The sequence below is a fragment of the Callithrix jacchus genome, chromosome 15, assembly GCF_049354715.1.
Source record: "Callithrix jacchus isolate 240 chromosome 15, calJac240_pri, whole genome shotgun sequence".
Taxonomy (NCBI): domain Eukaryota; kingdom Metazoa; phylum Chordata; class Mammalia; order Primates; family Cebidae; genus Callithrix; species Callithrix jacchus.
Genome location: NC_133516.1, coordinates 69,533,847 through 69,553,501, shown reverse-complemented (window position 1 = coordinate 69,553,501; position 19,655 = coordinate 69,533,847). Strand labels below are relative to the sequence as shown.

The following is a 19,655-nucleotide window of genomic DNA, read 5'->3' as shown; positions in this document are numbered from 1 at the left end:
GCACTTTACTCTTCTATTGATCAGTGAAGAAGACATACCTTTTTAATAGTCGAAGATCCTACAAACTCTTCAAGAACTAAAAGCTTTCAAATTACAGCAGATCCTGGATAGGACATATTCTTTAAGACACTGTTGGTTCATTCTTGGCAATTTCTTTGCATATGTCTTTTGGTTTCAGGTTTTTCTTCTGTTGTGTCCAGTAAGCTATCTAACCCTTTCAATGAATTTTTATTTCAATAATTCTATTTTTTAACTTTAGAAGCTTCACTTGGCTTTTTTCACTTGGTTTTCAAATCACCCTGGTCATTCCTAATAGTTTATTATTGCAAGCCTATGCCCTCTTTCTTTAAATAATTCAGAACAGCTGTTTTATATTCTGTATCCGACAATCCCAATTTCTGCTTTCCAAGGGTAGGGGATGAGTGGGGAGTCTGTATCCCTCTTTCTGTTTTTGATGAATGTCATTCAAGGTGATTACCTTCTCACATGCTTACTGATAATTATTTGGAACTCATTTCTTGACCTTAAACTGGGGGACTCCCACAGGGTCTAAATTAGGAATTCAGTAGCCAGGGGTGCTACTGACTTATTACTATTTCAGACACTCTTGAGAATCCTGGCTTGATTCAGAAGCCCTACACCTAGCTCCTTCTCACAGATTGCTCAGAAAACTGCTATAGGCATCTGCCTTTGGGGTAATGCTCACCCCTGTACCTCTCTGGGCATCTATCATGGGGAAAACCCTGACCCGCTAAGTGTGCCTGCAGCTCACAGCGCAGAACTGAGGGTTTGTTTCATTTTGTTTCAGAGATGTTGTTTTGGAGAGTTTTCTCTATCTCTCGTGAGATCAGCAATGTCTTAAAGAATATGCCCAATGTAGAATCTGCTGGCAGTTGAAACCTCTTTAATTCTTAAAGGGTTCTGAGGACCTACAGATATCAAAAAGGTTTTTTTTTTTTCACAGATGAATAGAATGCTAATGTATAATGTATAAAACGTTCTCACTGATAAATGTTGGTAAAAATTTTGATGTTTGCCATTGCGATCATAGCTATTTTATGATATTCCTTGACTTCTCTTTTGATTCTCACTTTTTTTGGACTAATATTAATGGGTGAAAATGCTACTTGGCTAACTGACCGCTGGATGGCTCAGAGAGTACTCAGTTATTTGGCATGCATAGGAGACGAAAGTCTTTTGATAAGAGAATTGTTCAGTTTAATCATTACAATGGAAATTTCTGACTTGATTCCTCAGCTGATGCCTTTGAAAAGTGTATTACATTTTTTGTGATGATCTAAGGCCCTTCAATGAATAACCACTATGAACATTATGCACTGTATATGTTAATAAAATCCTGAACTGAACACACAGATCTTAGCAGGGACCTTGGAACTTGCTTTTACTTTTTTTTTTACAATGAGTTAATGATACCTAAGTGTTTTCTTGTCATTTGACTCAAGGAATCTAGAGAGGAAGATGTAAAGATATTACCAAGTGCTTTTCTGTAGAATTATTTATTGATTTATAGAACAAGGTTGGCTTCTCCAAATTTTCTTCATATTACTGATGAAGAAACACTCTAACAACACTCTTCTTTATTATCTCAGAGTCCACAGAACAATGTATTTTCAAAAATTTACTCTTCTGATGATCATGAAGTCTGTGTGACATAGTATGTTGGAGATGCATCAGTCACCATTTCAGAAAACTGTTTTGTGTATATATTATTTATTCTAATGTCTGCACACTTGTCTGTTAGAAGGTGATTTGTATTTTTCAATCATTTGAAAACTTTTCTCTGGCCTCTCCTTAATTGCTTTAGTTTTAACAAAACATCAGGGACAATGAGACCTTAGAATGGTGTTGATTTTTACAATGAGATTAACAGCCCTGTGTGGGGCTTGCACTTGGCTTTCCCAAAAAGTGGTCTGAATTAAAACTCTTTCTGAAGTAGACATACAAGTGGCTAACAAGCATACGGCATTCTTTTGTATACAGAAACACAAACATAGATTACATCGTATTATGTGGTAGATTGTATTTACTTATATCTTTAGGTATGCCTATGGTTCTAAAATGATCTTTCACTAAAGATAAAAAATAGGATGGAACTTACTAAAGAAAAAAAATGTGTCCAACATGTAAACAACAAATAAATGATAGCTTTCCAAGCTCTAAAGTATACGTATCTTTCAGTTGCTAACGGTTTTATTTTAGATAAGTTTGCAATATTAACACAACCAAGAATCTATCACTATTTCACCTTAATTCAAGCCTAATCTATTCATTCCCATCTGTCTGACAAAATTTTGGCAAGAATCACTAATATAAACCTGTTCCATTTACACTGTAAAACTGTTTAAGAAGACCTACCAACAGTTGTTTTATGCTGTGTTTCACTATTCTTTTCCATCCATAAATTAGCTTGCAGCTTTGTGGTCAACTGTATTTTAATTACGAATATAACCCACATTCTACTGCAACAGCAAATGTGAAGCTGCCAAAAAAATCTCTCAGAAAATACCTGCAGATGAGTTAAACACATTTGCTAATTCCATTTTCCTGGCTTTTTGTTGTGTATTGGTGATAAGCTAAGGAGATGTTTTTGATTAATGACAGCCACTGGTCTAATGCAGCAGTATTCGGAATGTGGCAGCAATTTTGTTTAGTTCCTAAGTAGCAACTAGTAAGTAATTGCATTTCTTCAGAATGAGGCTGAAGGCTTTATGGCTGCAAGATCCCTTTACTCTTTTTAAAAGTAGAGAAGACCCCAAAGAGCTTTTGTTTATGTGGGCTATCATTACTGACATTTATCACACTAAAAAGTACAACTGAGAAATTATTATATACAAGAACATATAAGCAAACATTCCATTAGCCACCAGAGTTATGTCATCATCCTACATCATGTAGCTTACAGAACACTCTACATAAGCAAAATGAGAGTGAAAATGGTAATAAAAATCATTATTATGAATATAGTTTCAACTTCATGGACGCCTTGAAAGGGCCCGAGCCCCAGACCACACTTTGGGAACTGCTGATGTATACTAGAAGAAGCCAATGTGTTTCATTATGTAACCACATCCTACCAATATCTTCTGAATCATTTTATAGATGAGAAAACCTGAATAGGATGTGGTTAAATAATGATGCATATATATGTACCTCATACAATATCTGGTACATAGTAAGAATTCAATAAAAATCAGAATAAGAATTCAAAAAAGAAGTTTCTTTTTTCAACCCATCATCTATTTAGGAACCAAAATGTTCTAACTCTTTCCTAACTGCTGTTCTTTATCTTTACACCAAATAAAAACCCCAACCAAGGCAGGGTTTATTTTATAATGTAAATATTTATGAACAATTTATTCTTTGCAATGAGTATATAATAAATTAAATACTATTTTAATCATTGAGCATATTAAAATAATTTTAAAAGACTACATATGAAAAGATAAGTGGATTCACATTTTTAAAATATTAAGTAGTATATTACTAAATGTTCACATTTTCCAAGAATAATGTTTTCCTTATTCTTACCTTTAAAATGTGTAAATGTCTATTTTCCCTTCCCAAGTGAGTAAAACTTTCTTTATATTTTACTCTAGGAATTCTGGAATCCACAGTTTGGATGGTTTGCGAATTACTGCAGGTTAGTACACAATGATCTTAGTTTTCTTCACTTGTTATTTAATCTATGTTAGGTTAAGAACTCCCCTAGAGTCTTCCAGTTTCATTAAGTGTTTTTCCTTCCTCTCTGCCTTCTCTACCCTTTCTAATCCTAACTTGAAGGCACTTGAATTTCCTCTTCTCATTTCTCTTTTTGCTACTCTTCTTCCCTGCTTGCTTCTAAGTTTTAGTGCCCTCAGAACTTAGATTTATCCGTATAACCAACTACTGACGATGTTCCTGTCTTTCCATTTTCAGCTGTTCTCAATAATGTGAGCTTTCCACGAATTTGTGACTAATAGGATTATGGCGGAACTATTTGCTTAAAGGTTTTAGTTTTCTAAGTGCTTTGCTAGCCCATAAAAAACAATAACTTATTGTGGAAACCTAAACCAATCATGCTGTTTTTATTTGTTTGTAGTTGTAAATTATCAACACGACCCAAACAGAATGGTTTCTTCACATAAATATGGCTCAGAATTTAGCAACAATTTACTCACTCAAAAATGGTACCTAAATCAGTAAAAATAAACTCTAACTCACTAAATCTAACAATAAAACTGCAAAAACACTCAATAAAAAATCTAACTCAATAAAATGACATGTTCTTACTACTCATCAAGATCTTAGATAATTAACTTATGATTTCATATAAGGTCATAAATATTTTAGTTTGGTTTAAATTACAGAATGAATGGGTTTTAGTGTTTTCAATGAAAGTATCTCTTGCCAGGAGTATTTCAAAGTGTCATTTTGAAATTACAGATCTTAGAGATGAATAAGACCTTGGGTAGTCAATCTAACCGAGTCATTTTACACATGGGGGGCCTGAGGGCTACAGTGTGTATGTGACTGGCTAGTGACTTTGGAAAGCTGACCTCTGATTTGTTCCTTTTCATTATATTAGGTTACCTTTAGAGTAAAAACTGTTTGAATTGAAGGGACTTTAAGATCATCTAATTCAGTGTGATCATTTTATTATTTCTTTGGAGTTAGGGTCTTGCTTTCGTGACCCAGGCTGGAGTGCAGTGGTGCAATCATAGCTCACTGCAGTCTTGCGGGGGTCAAGTGATCCTCTTACCTAAATCTCCTGAGAAGGTGGGACTACAGGTATATGCCACCGTGTCTGGCTAATTTTTAAAAATTTTGTAGGGATGGTATCTCGCTATGCTGCCCAGACTGATCTTGAATCCCTGGGCTCAAGAGATCCTCCTGTCTTGGCCTCCCAAAGTATTGGGATTATAGGTGTGAACCACCACACCCAGCCACAATCATTTTATAGATGAGAAACCTGGGTAGGATGTGGTTAAACACTGATGTATGAAAACGTTACCTCACACAGTACCTGACATGTAGTAAGAATTCAATAAAAATCAGTTTTTTTTTCAACCCATCATCCATTTAGGAGCCAAGATGTCCTAACTCTTTCCCAACTGTTGTTCTGTATCTTTATGTTGAATAAAAAGCCTAAGCAGACGCTTATTTTACAAGGTAAATATTTATGAACAGTTTATTATGTGCAAGGAATATAAAATTAGTACTATTTTTTCATTGCATATACTAAAAATATCTTAAAAGACTGCATATCAAAATATATGTGGATTCACATATTTTCTTAATGATTAAGCAATATATTACTAAACGTCCGAATTTTTCAAAATACCCTTTCGCAAAGGAAAGAGGTGAGGAGAAATAGCATCTCCTTTCCCACACTGTTATACCTCCTTGCCTGTCCATGTATGTGGCTCACACTGATGCTGGAATAAGGAAACGTGAGACACTGCTTTGAGACCAAATACCACCTAAGGAGTCAGAGTCTAGACTGAGGGCTGCCGTTGACTAAGGGATGGCCTTGGCAAGTCTTACAAACTCATAATTTCTACATCTGTAATGTGGCCATAAAGAAGCCCAACCTTATAGGATTGCTCTAGGGATCCAAAGATATGTATATACAAATAATCTGTAAAATCTTGTGTATACACAATATTACATGGCACAGCAAAAAAATAAACAAACAACTAGGGAATGCAGGAAATCTGCATCCTGGTGCCAAATCATCACTGTCTTCCCACGACACCTTGGAGAAGTCACTCTTTGTAAAAATCTGCAAGATGCAAGGGTTAAATTAAATCAGTGTCTCAAAGAATCAATTTGGAGAAAGGAATGTGGGGTAAAGCAGCCCTGCTTTTATCCACTTTCTTAGGCTCTCAAATATTACATCATCCTTTGGGAGGCTGAGGTGGGAGGATCACTTTAGCCCTGGAGCTCAATGCTGCAGTGTGCTCTGATTGTACCACTGTACTCCAGTCTGGGTGACAGAACAAGACACTTTTCTAAGAAGAAAAAATTCATATTTTTTATCACCTAAAGAAAGGGTTCTGCTCAAATGAAATAATAAGGTTTCAACGATTTCTTTGAAGAAAGATTTTTTTTTTTTTTTTAATTACCTTGCATCCTTCACAAGCATGAACTCCGTAGTGGAACCCAGAAGCTTTATCTCCACAGACACGACATTCGATTGCCATGAGGGAGTTGGAAGCCTCTTCATGAGGCTTACTGTAGAGCTGAGTCTTCTCAGAATAATAAGGTGGAGATGCGGGCTCCACTTTGATTGCACCTGTGTATAGAAACGTGAGAGGATAATTATCCCATGAAAACAGTCCTAAAAAGGCAAAAGGGCAAGCCACCATAGTACACCTTCATGCTGTATTTGTATTGTTTCAGTATAAAAGCACAATGGGACATGAAAAAAACACTAGAGTTAAGGCAAGAAAAAGAAGGCTGTGTAATCACAGTCAAGTTACAACATCGCTAAGCCTCACCTGTAAATTTAAAATGGGAACGGGAATTAAGTCTGTGGTTCTATGACCCCCAGTACCCTGCAATACTACAGCTTTAACAGACAACAGAGAGGCTTTGAGACAAGGAAGCTTATTTTGCTAGCAAATGTTCTGTCTTCGGTATTCATCACAATATTAAATTATACATTTTATTTAAATATTAAATTTTAGAAGTACTTTGGAACAGTGCTTGCAAAAGAACCACAAAAGGAACACTGCTGTGAATGCCTAGCTTCAAGGTGCAAGAAAAATAAGAGCCCAGGTTACCATCAGTGTTCAGTCAAAAGACGTGGTTTGTGAAATAATCTTTGACAGAGGGTGGGGGAACTTAATGGAAGTCCGGCCTACCTTTTACTAGTTAGGCCCATGGCTATTAAATTTCCATATTAGGCTCTAACTAAAAACCACACAGATAAATATAACTAAGCATATTATTTATCTTAAAAACCACCAGAAATACAGGAAGTTCTTACTTATTGTCAAGTAATGGTTGCCAGTTACATAGTGGTGGCTCTGGAAAACCAGCATGTCAGCCCACACATGATAAAAATCAAAGAAACAGCATCACAGAAATACATTTTATCTCAAAAAGTGCAGCTCTTGTTTTTCTTGCATCTGATGTTTTGATGTTAATTTAGTTAATGGCATGAAAATTTATCAATAGACTACAATGTTAAGACAAATTTGTGCTCAAAAGTAGGTTTCAGTATAAAATTCTGAAAGGACAAATTAGAAAAAAATGTACTGTAGTAGCAGTAATTTAGTGAAGATAAGTTATATAATAAATATCAGGTGACCTGGAACTGTTACTTATTAACTTACAAAGGCCAAAAGAATTCAAAGCGTGGATGATGGACTCTTAGCCAGAGATACAAATGGCAGTGTAATCAAGGTAGAAAATGTCCCTAAGAAGGAAGTAAGCAAGACAGGAAAGAAGAGAGGAAGGATAGAGTGGGGGAAAGGCAAGATTGGTCTGGCGCCAGCTTCCTTTCTGGCATTTCATAGATACCTAATGTTTGATGGATAAATGGGTGAATAAATCAATGATGAATGCCTTCTCTATTAGTGTTCTAGTCTCTGGAGTATTACAGGGTTACTGAGAGATTAGTCCAATTCCAGTCTTAGGAGTCTGAAAAATGAAAATAAACATACTTTGGTACTCTTGAAGTTTCAGGTCATACTTATAATCTGCAACCATCGGATCTGTTCTTGTGAATGGAATGTCTTCATAGTGTGGAGTAGAAATGCTGGAGAAGTCAACAGTAGTGAAGGGCTTGATGTCAAAGGAGTGGGAGTGGTCGTCCATTACGGAGAGATCCACGGAGCTGATCCCAAAGTTGGTGGGCCAGAATGGCATCTCTGTGTCAACCATGGTAATTTCTGAAAGGAAAAATAGACCAGCCATGAAGTTAAGTCCTGGAGAACAGAGCAATGTCACAGAGTTCCAGAAAGGGAAATGAAAGAGTCTTTGGCGAAGTAATCTCTTCTAGGCTCTTAAAACGAGAAAAGAACATAACCATCTTCTCAGTGCTGCTCAGGCTGTTTTATGATAGGAAGGAAGTCATCCTTTACCTATCAGAGTAGAGAATCCTGAAACAGTGCAGACACATATAGTATATTCATATAAGTGTCTTGCTAACAGTTCTGCTCTCATTATCTTCTACAGAAGGTCATCAATTGAGTCTGTTAATGACTGCTGTTATTTAAAATTTTTTCCAGCTTTATTTAAGTATAATAGACAAAAATTTTTAAACTTAAGGCACACAGGCCAGGCACGGTGGCCCACCTGTAATCCCAGCACTTTAGGAGGCCAAGGAAGGAGTATCACCTGAGGTCAGGAGTTTGAAACCAGGCTGGCCAACATGGCGAAACCTTGTCTTTACTAAAAATAGAAAAATTGGCTGGGTGTGGTAGCATGTGCCTATAATCTCAGCCACTTGGGAGGCTGAGGCAGGAGAATGGCTTGAACCCAGGAGGTGGAGGTTGCAGTGAGCCAACATCACACCACTGCACTCCAGCCCAGGCAACTGAGCAAGACTCCATTCAAAAACAAAACAAAACAAAAAAACAAGGTATACAATGTGATGTTTTAATGTATGTATTTACTGTGAAATGATTACCATCATCAAGCTAATGACCATACTCATCACTTCACATACCTTTTAAAGTATGAATATGTGTAGTGAGAACACTTAAGATCTACTGTCTTAGCAAATTTCAGATATACCATACGGCATCACTAACTATAGTCACCATGCTGAAGGTGACCTACACTTAGGTCTCCAGAACTCATGCTGCGTAACTGAAACTCTGGCTGACATCTCCCTATGCAATCACTCTCAAGCCCCTGGCAACCACCATTTTACTCTCTACTTGCATGAGTTTGACGTTTTTAGATTCCATGCCTAAGTGAGATCATGTGGTATTTGTCTTTCTGTGTCAAGTACCACCCAGTTTACTTCTCTTAGCACAGTGTCCTCTAGGTTCATCTCTGGTGTCACAAATGACAGGATTTCCTTCTTTTATTAAGGTTGAAGAATATTCTATTGTGTGTGTGTGTGTACATATGTATCTGTGTATATGTGTATGTGTGTATATATATTATATATACACATATATATTCTGTGTTTTCAAAAATCCATTCATCCATGACACTTAGGTTGATTTCATATCTTGGCTATTGAGAATAATGCTGCAGTAAACATGGGAGAGCAGATAGCTCTTCAACATACTGATTCCATTTCACTTGGATATATACCCAAAAGTGTAGGATTGCTGCATCATATGGTGGTTCTATTTTTAATTTTTTGAGGCAGTCCATTCTGTTTTCCATAATGACTCTATCAATTTACATTCCCACCAACAGTATACAAAGGTTCCCTCTTATTCACATCCTTGCCAACACTTCTTATCTTTTGTGTTTTTGATAACAGCCATTCTAACATGTGTGAGATATCTCACTGTGGTTTTGATTTGCATTTCCCTGATTATTAGTGATGGTGGATACCTTTTCATATATCTGTTAGCCACTTGTATGTCTTCTTTCTAGAAATGAATATTCAGGTCCTTTATCATTTTTTAACTGGGTTATGTTTTCTTGCGATCAAGTTCACTGAGTTTCTTATACATTTAAGAATATTAACACCATATCAGGTGTATGACTTGCAAATATTTTCCCCATGCTGTAGGCTGTCTTTTTCACTTTGTTAATTATTTCCTTTACTGTGAAGAAGTTTCTAGTTTGATGCAATCTGTTAATGATTGTTTTTAAAGTGTGCAAAGGGGTCCAGCACAATTTTGCTCTCTTGAAAGTAGAAGCCCCAAATAGTTTTCTCTTTAGGATGAAATTTTTGCTATTCTATTTGTATTTACAATGCTTTTGTGTAACAGAAAAGTTGGCAAGTTAAATTTAGGTAAATCAACTTCTTTTAATTCTTTAATTAAATCCTAAAATAATTTTGTTCTTAAAGTAATACAAAAATAAAAAAATTTTAAAGGAAAAAATTATTCAATTATTACTTCTGTGCTATGAAAAATTGCTCAAATAATTATCTTTTCTGTGGATGCGCCTTTTCTTAAAGAGGAGAAAGTATGCCCCACATTGAAAATAGAAAAGTTAGAGAGATATGTGGAAACATTTGGTCATACCTGAGAGTAACAAAATCAGACTCTAGCCCAGCATTAATTTTAAACTACCCCAAACAAAAACAAAACAAAACAGAGAAACAAGAAAACACATAAAAGACAAAAGAAAAATACTTATATGGATTCTAAAGCCACAGAATAGTGAGCATCATGAATCATCTGCCCAATATAATGTATACCACATGCATTTTCTTCTAAACATGATTTATTGTCACAGTAAGTGCAACAAAACTCTTTGGGTGCCAAGTACTTAATGTGAACTTGTGAACCACCAAGTGTGTAGACTGGCAATCTTTCTGCAACAGGTACCTGGACTCTGTTTACCTGAAACCAGTTCGTTATTCAAAGTGGTGCCAAAAAAGCAGTCATAAATATATATATAAATAAATATATATAAATAAATATATATAAATATATATATATATAAAAATAAATATATATATATATATATTTTTTTTTTGAGATGGAGTTTCGCTCTTCTTACCCAGGCTGGAGTGCAATGGCACGATCTCAGCTCACTGCAACCTCCGCCTTCTGGGTTCAGGCAATTCTCCTGCCTCAGCCTCCTGAGTAGCTGGGATTACAGGCACGCGCCACCATGCCCAGCTAATTTTTTGTATTTTTAGTAGAGACGGGGTTTCACCATGTTGACCAGGATGGTCTCGATCTCTTGACCTCGTGAATCACCCGCCTCAGCCTCCCAAAGTGCATAAATATCTTAAATGTTAACTCTGTGGTCAAAAACACCAGTGGAGAGCTGTGTGAATTTAGGACTGATCACACTGGTGACAGAGATGAGCTGTTCATCAACTCGAGGGCTCCTCAAATCACAGGCTTATCTTTCCACTGGCTAACAAAGGACTTGACTCATAGTAGGTGCTCATTAAATATTTATTAAATACTAAATACACTGATGACTTAATGAGATGGCTGTGAAGTTTTAGCAGAAGGAGCAGGGAAAGAGGGAAGCAAACTGGTATTGATCAAGCACTTACCATATGCCTGATACTGCCTGCCTTTTCTTCTGCATAATCTGAAATTCCCACTTCAAAGATAAGCAAGCTAGGACCAAAGAAGTAAAGTGACTTGCCCAAGGTTCTCCAGCTAGGAAGCAGAAAATTCAAACTCAAGACTGACCCTGAAACCCTCTTCTGTATATACAGAATTCTCTTGATTCTCTCACTGATGAAAAAGGCTTATAGAGGAGGGGCCACTCTCCTCTGTGTATCTGTGAATGGGCCTCTTGCTTTTCCTTTTTCTTTCCTTTTATTTATTTTTCATTTTTTGGAGCTATTTTATTGTAATGCCCTCACTTTAACATCACTTGCTTTTTCTTAGCAAGCGGATTGCTAAGAAATTCACTCCAAAGGCAAACTTTTATATGAGATTGAAGGTATCAGCTGTGATCTTCACAAGATAAGATGCCTTGAAAATATAAACAAGGGTAGTTCTGTGAATGTGCGTCTGTGGTTCAAGAGGCCTAATTAGGCACCGTATGGGTTCACATGTCTAGCTACATAAATAAGTATCCAAACAACCTTAAGTTATCTGTGTTTCAGTGTCAATACTGCACACCAAAAAGGGTAATGTGTACTGGTGATAGTTAAAGGTCATTCTAGGTCTCAGTGACATCCAGAAAAAAGTCTGCTCCTAAAGATGGGGCACCCATCCAACTGTGTCTTCTGTTTCAAAGTTCATCCAAACCTATCTAACCCAGGTCATTCCATTTTCTTTGTCTGTCTCATTGGTAGGCTTAATTTTCATTTCTGTATCTACTTTTCTTAGTATAACTTATTTTCATATTAAACTATATTTCCCTTGCCTACATTGTTAATATCCACAAAGGTGGGTTTATTACCTATTTCTCACTATGCTATTGCAAAGTTTTCTGCATACAGAATAAAGGCTGAAGAAGTGAGTTAAAGATAGTGAATATGTTCTGTATAAACACTGGGAAATGAAAATAAGGATGCAAAAATATCTGGAGTGTGAGAGAAATTTGTTGCTCATGATTTTATTGGTTTAATTTTGTTTTGTTTCATTTTTAACACACAACTTCAATGACTCCCTATCAATCAAAGCCATGCTTCTCTCTTTTCTCTCCACGTCTCTCTCTCTCTCTTTTAAAGAAACGACATCTCACTAAGTTGCCCAGGCTGGTCTCAAACTCCTGGGCTCAAGTGATCCTCCTGGCTCAGCCTCCCAAACTGCTAGGAATATAGGCGTGAGCCACTGTGCCCAGCCAAAGCCATGCTACTTAATACAAGAATCATATATCTAGGGGTTATGTATTATATTGTGGAAATTTGGGGGGAAAATTTTAATGTCAAAATAGCCATCTATGTGTTAAGGAATGGAATGAAAAGTTCATGTAATTTTTAAAGATATGATATGAAATTCCTAGAAAACTTTGTACTTGTAGTACATCTCATGGCTAAAAGGATGCTGTCTTTTGTTTTGTTTTTCACAGTAGCCTTTATTTTTGTTAGAGCAGTTTCAGGTTTACATAAAAATTGAGCAGAAAGTACAGAGCTCTCATAATGGTCCTTGCCCAGCCTCTTGTCCTCGCTACAAAACATGGTTTTCCCCAATTACTAACACTTTGCACAGTGTAGTATACTTGCTACAACTCATGAACCAATATTGACACATTATTACTAACTAAAGTCCACAGTTTACATTAGGGTTCACTCTTTGTGTTATATAGTCCTATGGGATTTTTTGGTTTTTTGTTTGTTTTGGTGGAGTCTTGCTTTGTTACCCAGGCTGGAGTGCAGTGATGCAATCTTGGCTCACTGCAACCTTGCCCTCCCAGGTTAACATGATTATCCTGCCTCAGCCTCCTGAGTAGCTGGGATTACAGGCATGTGCCACCACACCCAGCTAATTTTTGTATTTTTAGTAGAGAAGGGGTTTCACTATGTTGGCCAGTGTGGTCTCGAACTCCTGACCTCAAGCGATCCACCTGCCTTGGCCTCCCAAAGTACTAGCATTACAGGTGTGAGCCACCACACCTGGCCGAGTTCTATGGGTTTTGACAAAGGAATAATATCATGCATTCATTAGCGTATCACATGGAATAGTTTCACTGCCCCAAACATCCTCCATACTCCACCCTTTCTCCGCCCAGGAACGATATGTTTTGCTGTCCTCTACTAGTAAGGGCATACTGGTGGAAAAGCAGGAGAAACACTGGGCTTTTAGCCTGGCATTCAAGGCCCTCCATGTCTCAGCCCTAACTTATTTTTTCAGTCTTATTTCCATTGGTTATCACAGATCTCGCTCCCATTCTTGGCATATCTGGTGGCTGGGCATAACATACTATCTGCCCAGGTTAAACATGCCCTGCCTCTTTTAGTCATGCAGGTTACTGAGGCTACTGTATCTTCTTCTTACCCCTCACCTCTTCATGCCACAAGCCTGCTTGTCTTTCAAAACCTAGTCCAAAGCTACTTTCTCCATGAAACCATCTATGAATCCTCCAACTTAAAAACACTCCATTCTCTGTGTTCCCACAGCACTTTGTGCCTCCTCCTTCAACTTGGATATAATTATTTAGATAAATATCTCACCATTAGATTTCCCGTCTGGAGCAAAAGGACAGCATCTTATTGTTCTTTTTTCCCATGTGCATATTCTATGCACAGTTGTTTTTTATCAAATTCTTGCCAACTGATGATCATATTTTATGCAGAAGAGTAAATTTTCACATTGCTACTAAAGATGAAAAAACAATGATACTTTCTCAACAGTTTAGTTTTGCTAATATTTAAGTTCCCTCCAAAAGATGTTAATCTTCAATATTATCAATAAAATACAATTGAGGCCATAACCTTTCCCCCTCAACAATGTATATTCAGTTTTTTCTCTTTTGCTGATTACAAGAGGAAGGTTAGGGTCCTAGATGGTTTTCCTTTTTTTTTTTTTTTTAAGTAGAAAGGACAAAGTAAGAAAAAAAAACAGCTTGTTTCTTCATCTCTATGAAAACATTGCCCAAACACACTTTCCCCCTTCCCCCTGCCCTTCTCCCTTCCCTTTTTCTCTGGGACACCTTGACCTAAACATTATTCCATGGGCCACAGTTACTGGGAGGCACAGTGGTTCCCTAGACATTTTACTTTATTTTGACTTAGAAATGGGTCCAGAAAGCCTGCTTCTAATTTTGTCTCTAGAAAACATAAGCTACTGTTTCTGCCAAGCTGTAAGTTGAGGAGGTGTTTTTTGTTACTCCGTGCAATTACCCATGAAAGAAGAAATGAACAAAATATTTGCATGAACAACAGCTCTTCTCAGTAACAAGAACGTGTCTTAACTCCCCAGCTGGTGACACTGAGTTAGTTGTGTTGCATCAGAGATATAGCCATCAATTTCACAACCTTTAGAGTGTTTCAAGCAGGCAAAAGTCTTTCCGCAGACCTTGCGAGCAAGGACATGGATGTGTGCCATTATCTTAGACCTTCAAACTTGGTTTTAAACACTATTCTAGTCAATAAGCAGACTTTTCAGAATACTCAAAGGATGAAGTATTTCAACAAAAAGATAACCAATTTTGTGCAAAAATAAAGTAACTTCTTTAATCTGATGGGCATCATTATTTGGGAGTATGAAAGTGGGTTGGAAATGATGCTAAATTATAAAACTGAACACCAGAACTATATGCTTTACCTTTGGGGTTTTATGTTGCCCCTTATGAAGAGAAAAGAAAAAATATAATTAGAATAGCTGGTAAAATGTTGCATCTCCTTCATCTTTACTTAGCTAATATTAACAGGACACTAAATCTGTGCAAAGTACTGCACCAAATACTGTGCCTGGATTGTGCCATTTAATCCTCACAAACAGCCCAAGGAAGTAGGTGCACTTATAATTTACCTTGAAGATGGGAAAACTGAGGCATGGACCTGGAAGTAAGTGACTTGCCTAAAAGTACACAGTTACTAAGCAGTAGAACTGCCATTGAATCCAGATGGTCTGAAGCTCCACAGCCCACACTAATGACTTTATACTGAATACTGGTTAGAAAAGCATTATCTCTTCCTGATCTTCCAGTTCTATATTCAACAATTATTTAACAGTTCCAACAAACCTTCACTGAACACCTATGATGTGCCATGTAGGCAGGGGGCAGGGGATGTACTATGAAGAGTAACTCTCAAATAAAAGCTTTATTAAATAAATGTGTTCAGCTAGGCAACAAGAGTATGTACCTAAAACGCCTTTCATAGGTCCTTTTTAGCTTTGTTGGAAATGACCTTAAAAAACACTTAACCACTGATTTTTCAATCCCTCTGCATTTGTTTCAGGTTAATATCATGGTACTCAGAACTGTGGTTCCCACTTGTTCATCCAGCCCCTCCTTACTGATTCACGCAGATCAAGATCACTCTGCAGTGTAAACTGACCTGGGAATTTACTAATTCCTCTCCCATCATGACAGCTGACATCCAGGGACAAGAATCATCCTGAAACACTAGAGCAGAAAAGGCCATTTTGAGATCATCTAAGTTCTCATTTGACAGATAAAGAAAATGAGGCAAAGTGACCTGTTCAGGGTTTCCTGGTGAGCTACAGGCTGACTGGACGGGAGCCCAGCTTGGCTCCTATGAGCCTGGCATTCTCAGTGCTGCGTTATCAAGTTGTTACTATATGTAAATATGCTGAAAATGGAACTTTTAATCTTTACCACTTTTCATAGATCTAGATTTATTTTTTGGGACTCTTTAGTTCATGTATATGAATGGCATTAAATTTATCAGAGAAAAAGGCTCATGTAAGGAACCATTTCCTGGATGGCAAATTATCACAGAATAAAATGCAGAAGAACTAAATCTGTAACAGGATTTGTTTCTAACAAAAGTCATGAACTCTAATAAAAAGGTTTAGGAAACAGGCTTGAATAGTCTAATAAAGTAAGCATTATTTGGTTCGTTTTTACATCGTTAGCACAGATAAACAGATTTTATTTGTTGGTTTGCTTTGTGCAGGTTGCTGTTCTGAACATTAACAGTGAAGAAAGATGGGCACAGTCCCCTGTCAGATGTATGACGTTCAAATCCAGCCCTATTGCTGGCAGTTCTGTGATCTCTTCATACCTAATCTCCATCTGTAGAATATTAATATTGCCTCCCTCCTAGAGTTGTGAGGATTAAATTAGATCATATATGTAGAGCACTACATAGGGCTGGATACTTAATATGTTATCAATAAATATAATTAATATTAATAGTATAACGGTAATCTGTGTACACATTAGTCACCAGAGTACTACAGTCATATAAAAGGTGGGCTAAAAGCCTCCAACACTACCACTAGGGGACAGGAAGAGGAAGAAACGCCAGTAAAGCTCTATTGTTTAAACAGGACTACGCCTAAAACAGATGTCCTGTTTTAAAGGCCTCTGGAAAAGGAGAGTCCACAGCTTCTCTTGGTTACTCATTCCAATGCTTAATTGCTCTTTAGCAGCCAGGAAAGTCTATGTCTTATCTGGCATTTCCCTAACTGTGTTATACATATGTTAATAATGTTCCTTTAAAAAAATTAAAAACAAAAAAAAAATCTGGTGATAAAGTAAATTTAGGCAATGCTAGATTAAGTGAGGTTAAATAGGTTTACTGCGAGAATTCTTAAACTAATAGGCTAATGTTCATGAGAATATGGAAAAGGAGAGAAAAAGCAGAGTGTGCAATATTTACGGAGTTTAATATTTGATGGAATATAGTTTGAGAAATGATGATCTCACCTAGGTTGAAGTTTACAACTATCTCTTTTTCCCATTTTAAAAACATATAGTTATCCTCCTCTGCACACTTGCCTTTTATCACATGTACTTGAAACGTATTCCTAAATTGTTCCTCGGTTTGTCTTTAACTTTAGAAGGACTAAGACCAAGGATTTATGTTGGTAAAAACAATAACAAAACCCGAGAGAAAAAGCGTTTCTTAAACCACACAGAAAGGAACACTGTGAACATTAATGCCCCTTCTATAGAGATGATCCTAAATAACTCCTCACAGGAAAGAAAAAGTACCATAGAAAGGATTAGGAATCAGAATGACACTGAACTTCTCAACAGTAACACTGGAAGCTAGAAAATCAATAGAACAATGTTGCCAACATTCAGAAAAAAAATATTTTCAACTTAGAATTTTAGACTCAGTTAAATCATCCATCAAGTATGGATGATTTAGACTCAGTTAAATGTCTTTACTGCCTTAGAATTTTAGACTCAGTTAAATCATCAAGTATGAATGATTTAACTGAGTCTAAAATTCTAAGGCAGTAAAGACATTTGAGTCTAAAATTCCTGAGGTAAAGATATTTTCAGAAAGATAAGGTGACCAGAAAAGTTACTACCTCCCATGTACTTTTTCCCAGAGTTCTCCACCAGAACCAAGGAAGGCAAAAGATGGGACCAGGAAACAAAGGATCTGAACACGGGAGAGAGGTGGAAGGAGGTCCCAGGCTACAGATGCAGAGCAGCCTATAGAAGACACAGGAAGAAGGCCAGGTGGGATCATCTGAGAAACCAGAATGCCTGATATGTTTGACCACTTTGGGAGGAGTTTTTATCACTCTATCAGAGAGTTTGAGGATGAATTAGTGATGGGTACACAGCGAGAAATGACAACAAAATGAGCAATGACTAAGTGAAAAAAAAATTAACTCCGGCAAAGTACATAGCTAAGCAGGACAGCAAACAGAATCATAGCACACTGCTTGGCTCAACCTTAAGTAGCACTTTCAGTTATTACAATGTAAGCACAGACAACTGATTTAACTCCAAATTACATGTAACTGCATTGTGAAGATGGAAGGGAGGGAGAAGTGTGTGTTTTGGAAAAGGGAGTATGGTAGTAAAAGGACTAAATTATTATCTTACACAGTAAGAAGTCAATGGATAAGAATACAATTTTAAAAATAACAGTATTAGTATGTTATTATTATTATTATTATTTTATTTTAAGACAAGGTCTCTCTCTGTTGCTCAGGCTGGAGTGCTATAATATGTGATCACAGCTCACTGCAGACCCAAACTCCTGGGCTCAAGCAATCCTCCAACTTCAGCCTCCCAAGTAGCTGGGCCCACAAGCCTGTACCACCACTGGTGGCCAATTTTCTGTACATACAATGTTTCACCATGTTACCCAGGCTGATCACGTACTCCCGGGCTCAAATGACCTGCCCACGTTGGCTAACCAAAATGCTGGGATTACAGGCATGAGCTACCATGCCTGGCCAATAGTGTAAGTATGTTATTCTAGAGATAGGAAGGTAAATGCCAGAAGAAATGTGTGAAAGAGTTAAAATCATTGCCTATGAGGAGTGAGATTTAGCTGTGGGACTGAGAATCTCTTCTTCACTGAAAGCTGTACACAATCTGGCTTTTAAAGCTATGTATAAATGTTATTTAGATAAAGGTAAAAATTAAGCTAAAATTAAATATCTTTTAATTGTAATATCTTTCCATGATTTCTCCTAACAGAGGGAGTAAGTCCATTCCTTACATGTGTTACCATCCTCTTAAAAGGAAGTATCATGCAATCATCTGTAAAATTGGAGAAAACTTTAATGTAGTTTCAAGTTAAATGAAAGAAAAATCAGAAAACAGTTTTGATACTTGAGCAACAAATGGCTCTCCTTTTGACTCAAGCATTTAAAAAATAAATCCTACTAACTCACTTCTTTTCCTTCACGTAGTATCCTGAGTTTTGTTTAGTAAAGTAGGAAAAGATTCTGAACCCATCAGCAGAAATACAATTTAGTAACAATAGCTAACAAATGTTAAGCACTTACTGTAAATAGTCCTGTGTTGTAATAAACAATTATTATTACCACCTAACAGATTAAAAATATTAGACATAAAAAGATTAAGTGACTTGCCCAATGGTAAGTAGGTATTGGGGCTAGAGTTTACATTCTGTCATGATTTCTGTGAATACAGAATCTTTTATTTTGGGCACTGTGAATTAAGAAAACGGTTAGAGGCCGGGTGTGGTGGCTCACGCTTGTAATCTCAGTACTTTGGGAGGCTGAGGCAGGAGGATCACCAGAGGTCAGGAGTTTGAGACTAGCCTGGCCTACATGATGAAACCCTGTCTCTATTGAAAATACAAAAATTAGCCAGGTGTGGTGGCGCACACCTGTAGTCCCAGCTACTTGAGAGACTGAGGCAGGAGAATGAATCGCTTGAACCTGGGAGACAGAGGTTGCAGTGAGCCAAGATCATGCCAGTGCACTCCAGCCTGGGTGACAGAGCAAGACAACATCTCAAAAAAAAAAAAAAAGAAAAGAAAAGAAAATGATTAGAATTGAATTCTTTGGTGCATCATTTGCTTCTTCAATACAAACAAATGTATTTTCATTTTGTTGTCTACTTAGTCTATATTAAAAACCAAATTCGATGTTTCTATGGGTTGATTTCCCATTGACAGCTTTGAGATCGAAACATTCTAATATGTATATTTACATGCAAATTTCTTTATAATAAGCCAG

At 36.9% G+C, this 19,655-nt stretch overlaps 1 protein-coding gene across 6 annotated transcripts in view; it reads right to left on the bottom strand.

Annotated features, from left to right (window-relative positions):
* Positions 1-19,655, bottom strand: part of PPARG (peroxisome proliferator activated receptor gamma) — a 143,530-nt gene that overhangs the window by 44,786 nt on the left and 79,089 nt on the right. For 4 of the 6 annotated variants that reach the window (XM_002758641.4, XM_008982164.3, XM_008982163.5 and 1 more), the window contains 2 exons: positions 7,671-7,898; positions 6,126-6,295 (listed from right to left, as the gene is read on the bottom strand). In XM_002758641.4, coding sequence (XP_002758687.1) covers positions 6,126-6,295; positions 7,671-7,890 — 390 coding nt within the window. In that variant the 5' untranslated portion in view covers positions 7,891-7,898. Of the gene's footprint in view, positions 1-6,125; positions 6,296-7,670; positions 7,899-15,565; positions 15,634-19,655 lie in introns of all 6 variants that reach the window. The other 2 variants (XM_078351668.1, XM_054245945.2) reach the window with 1 other exon arrangement.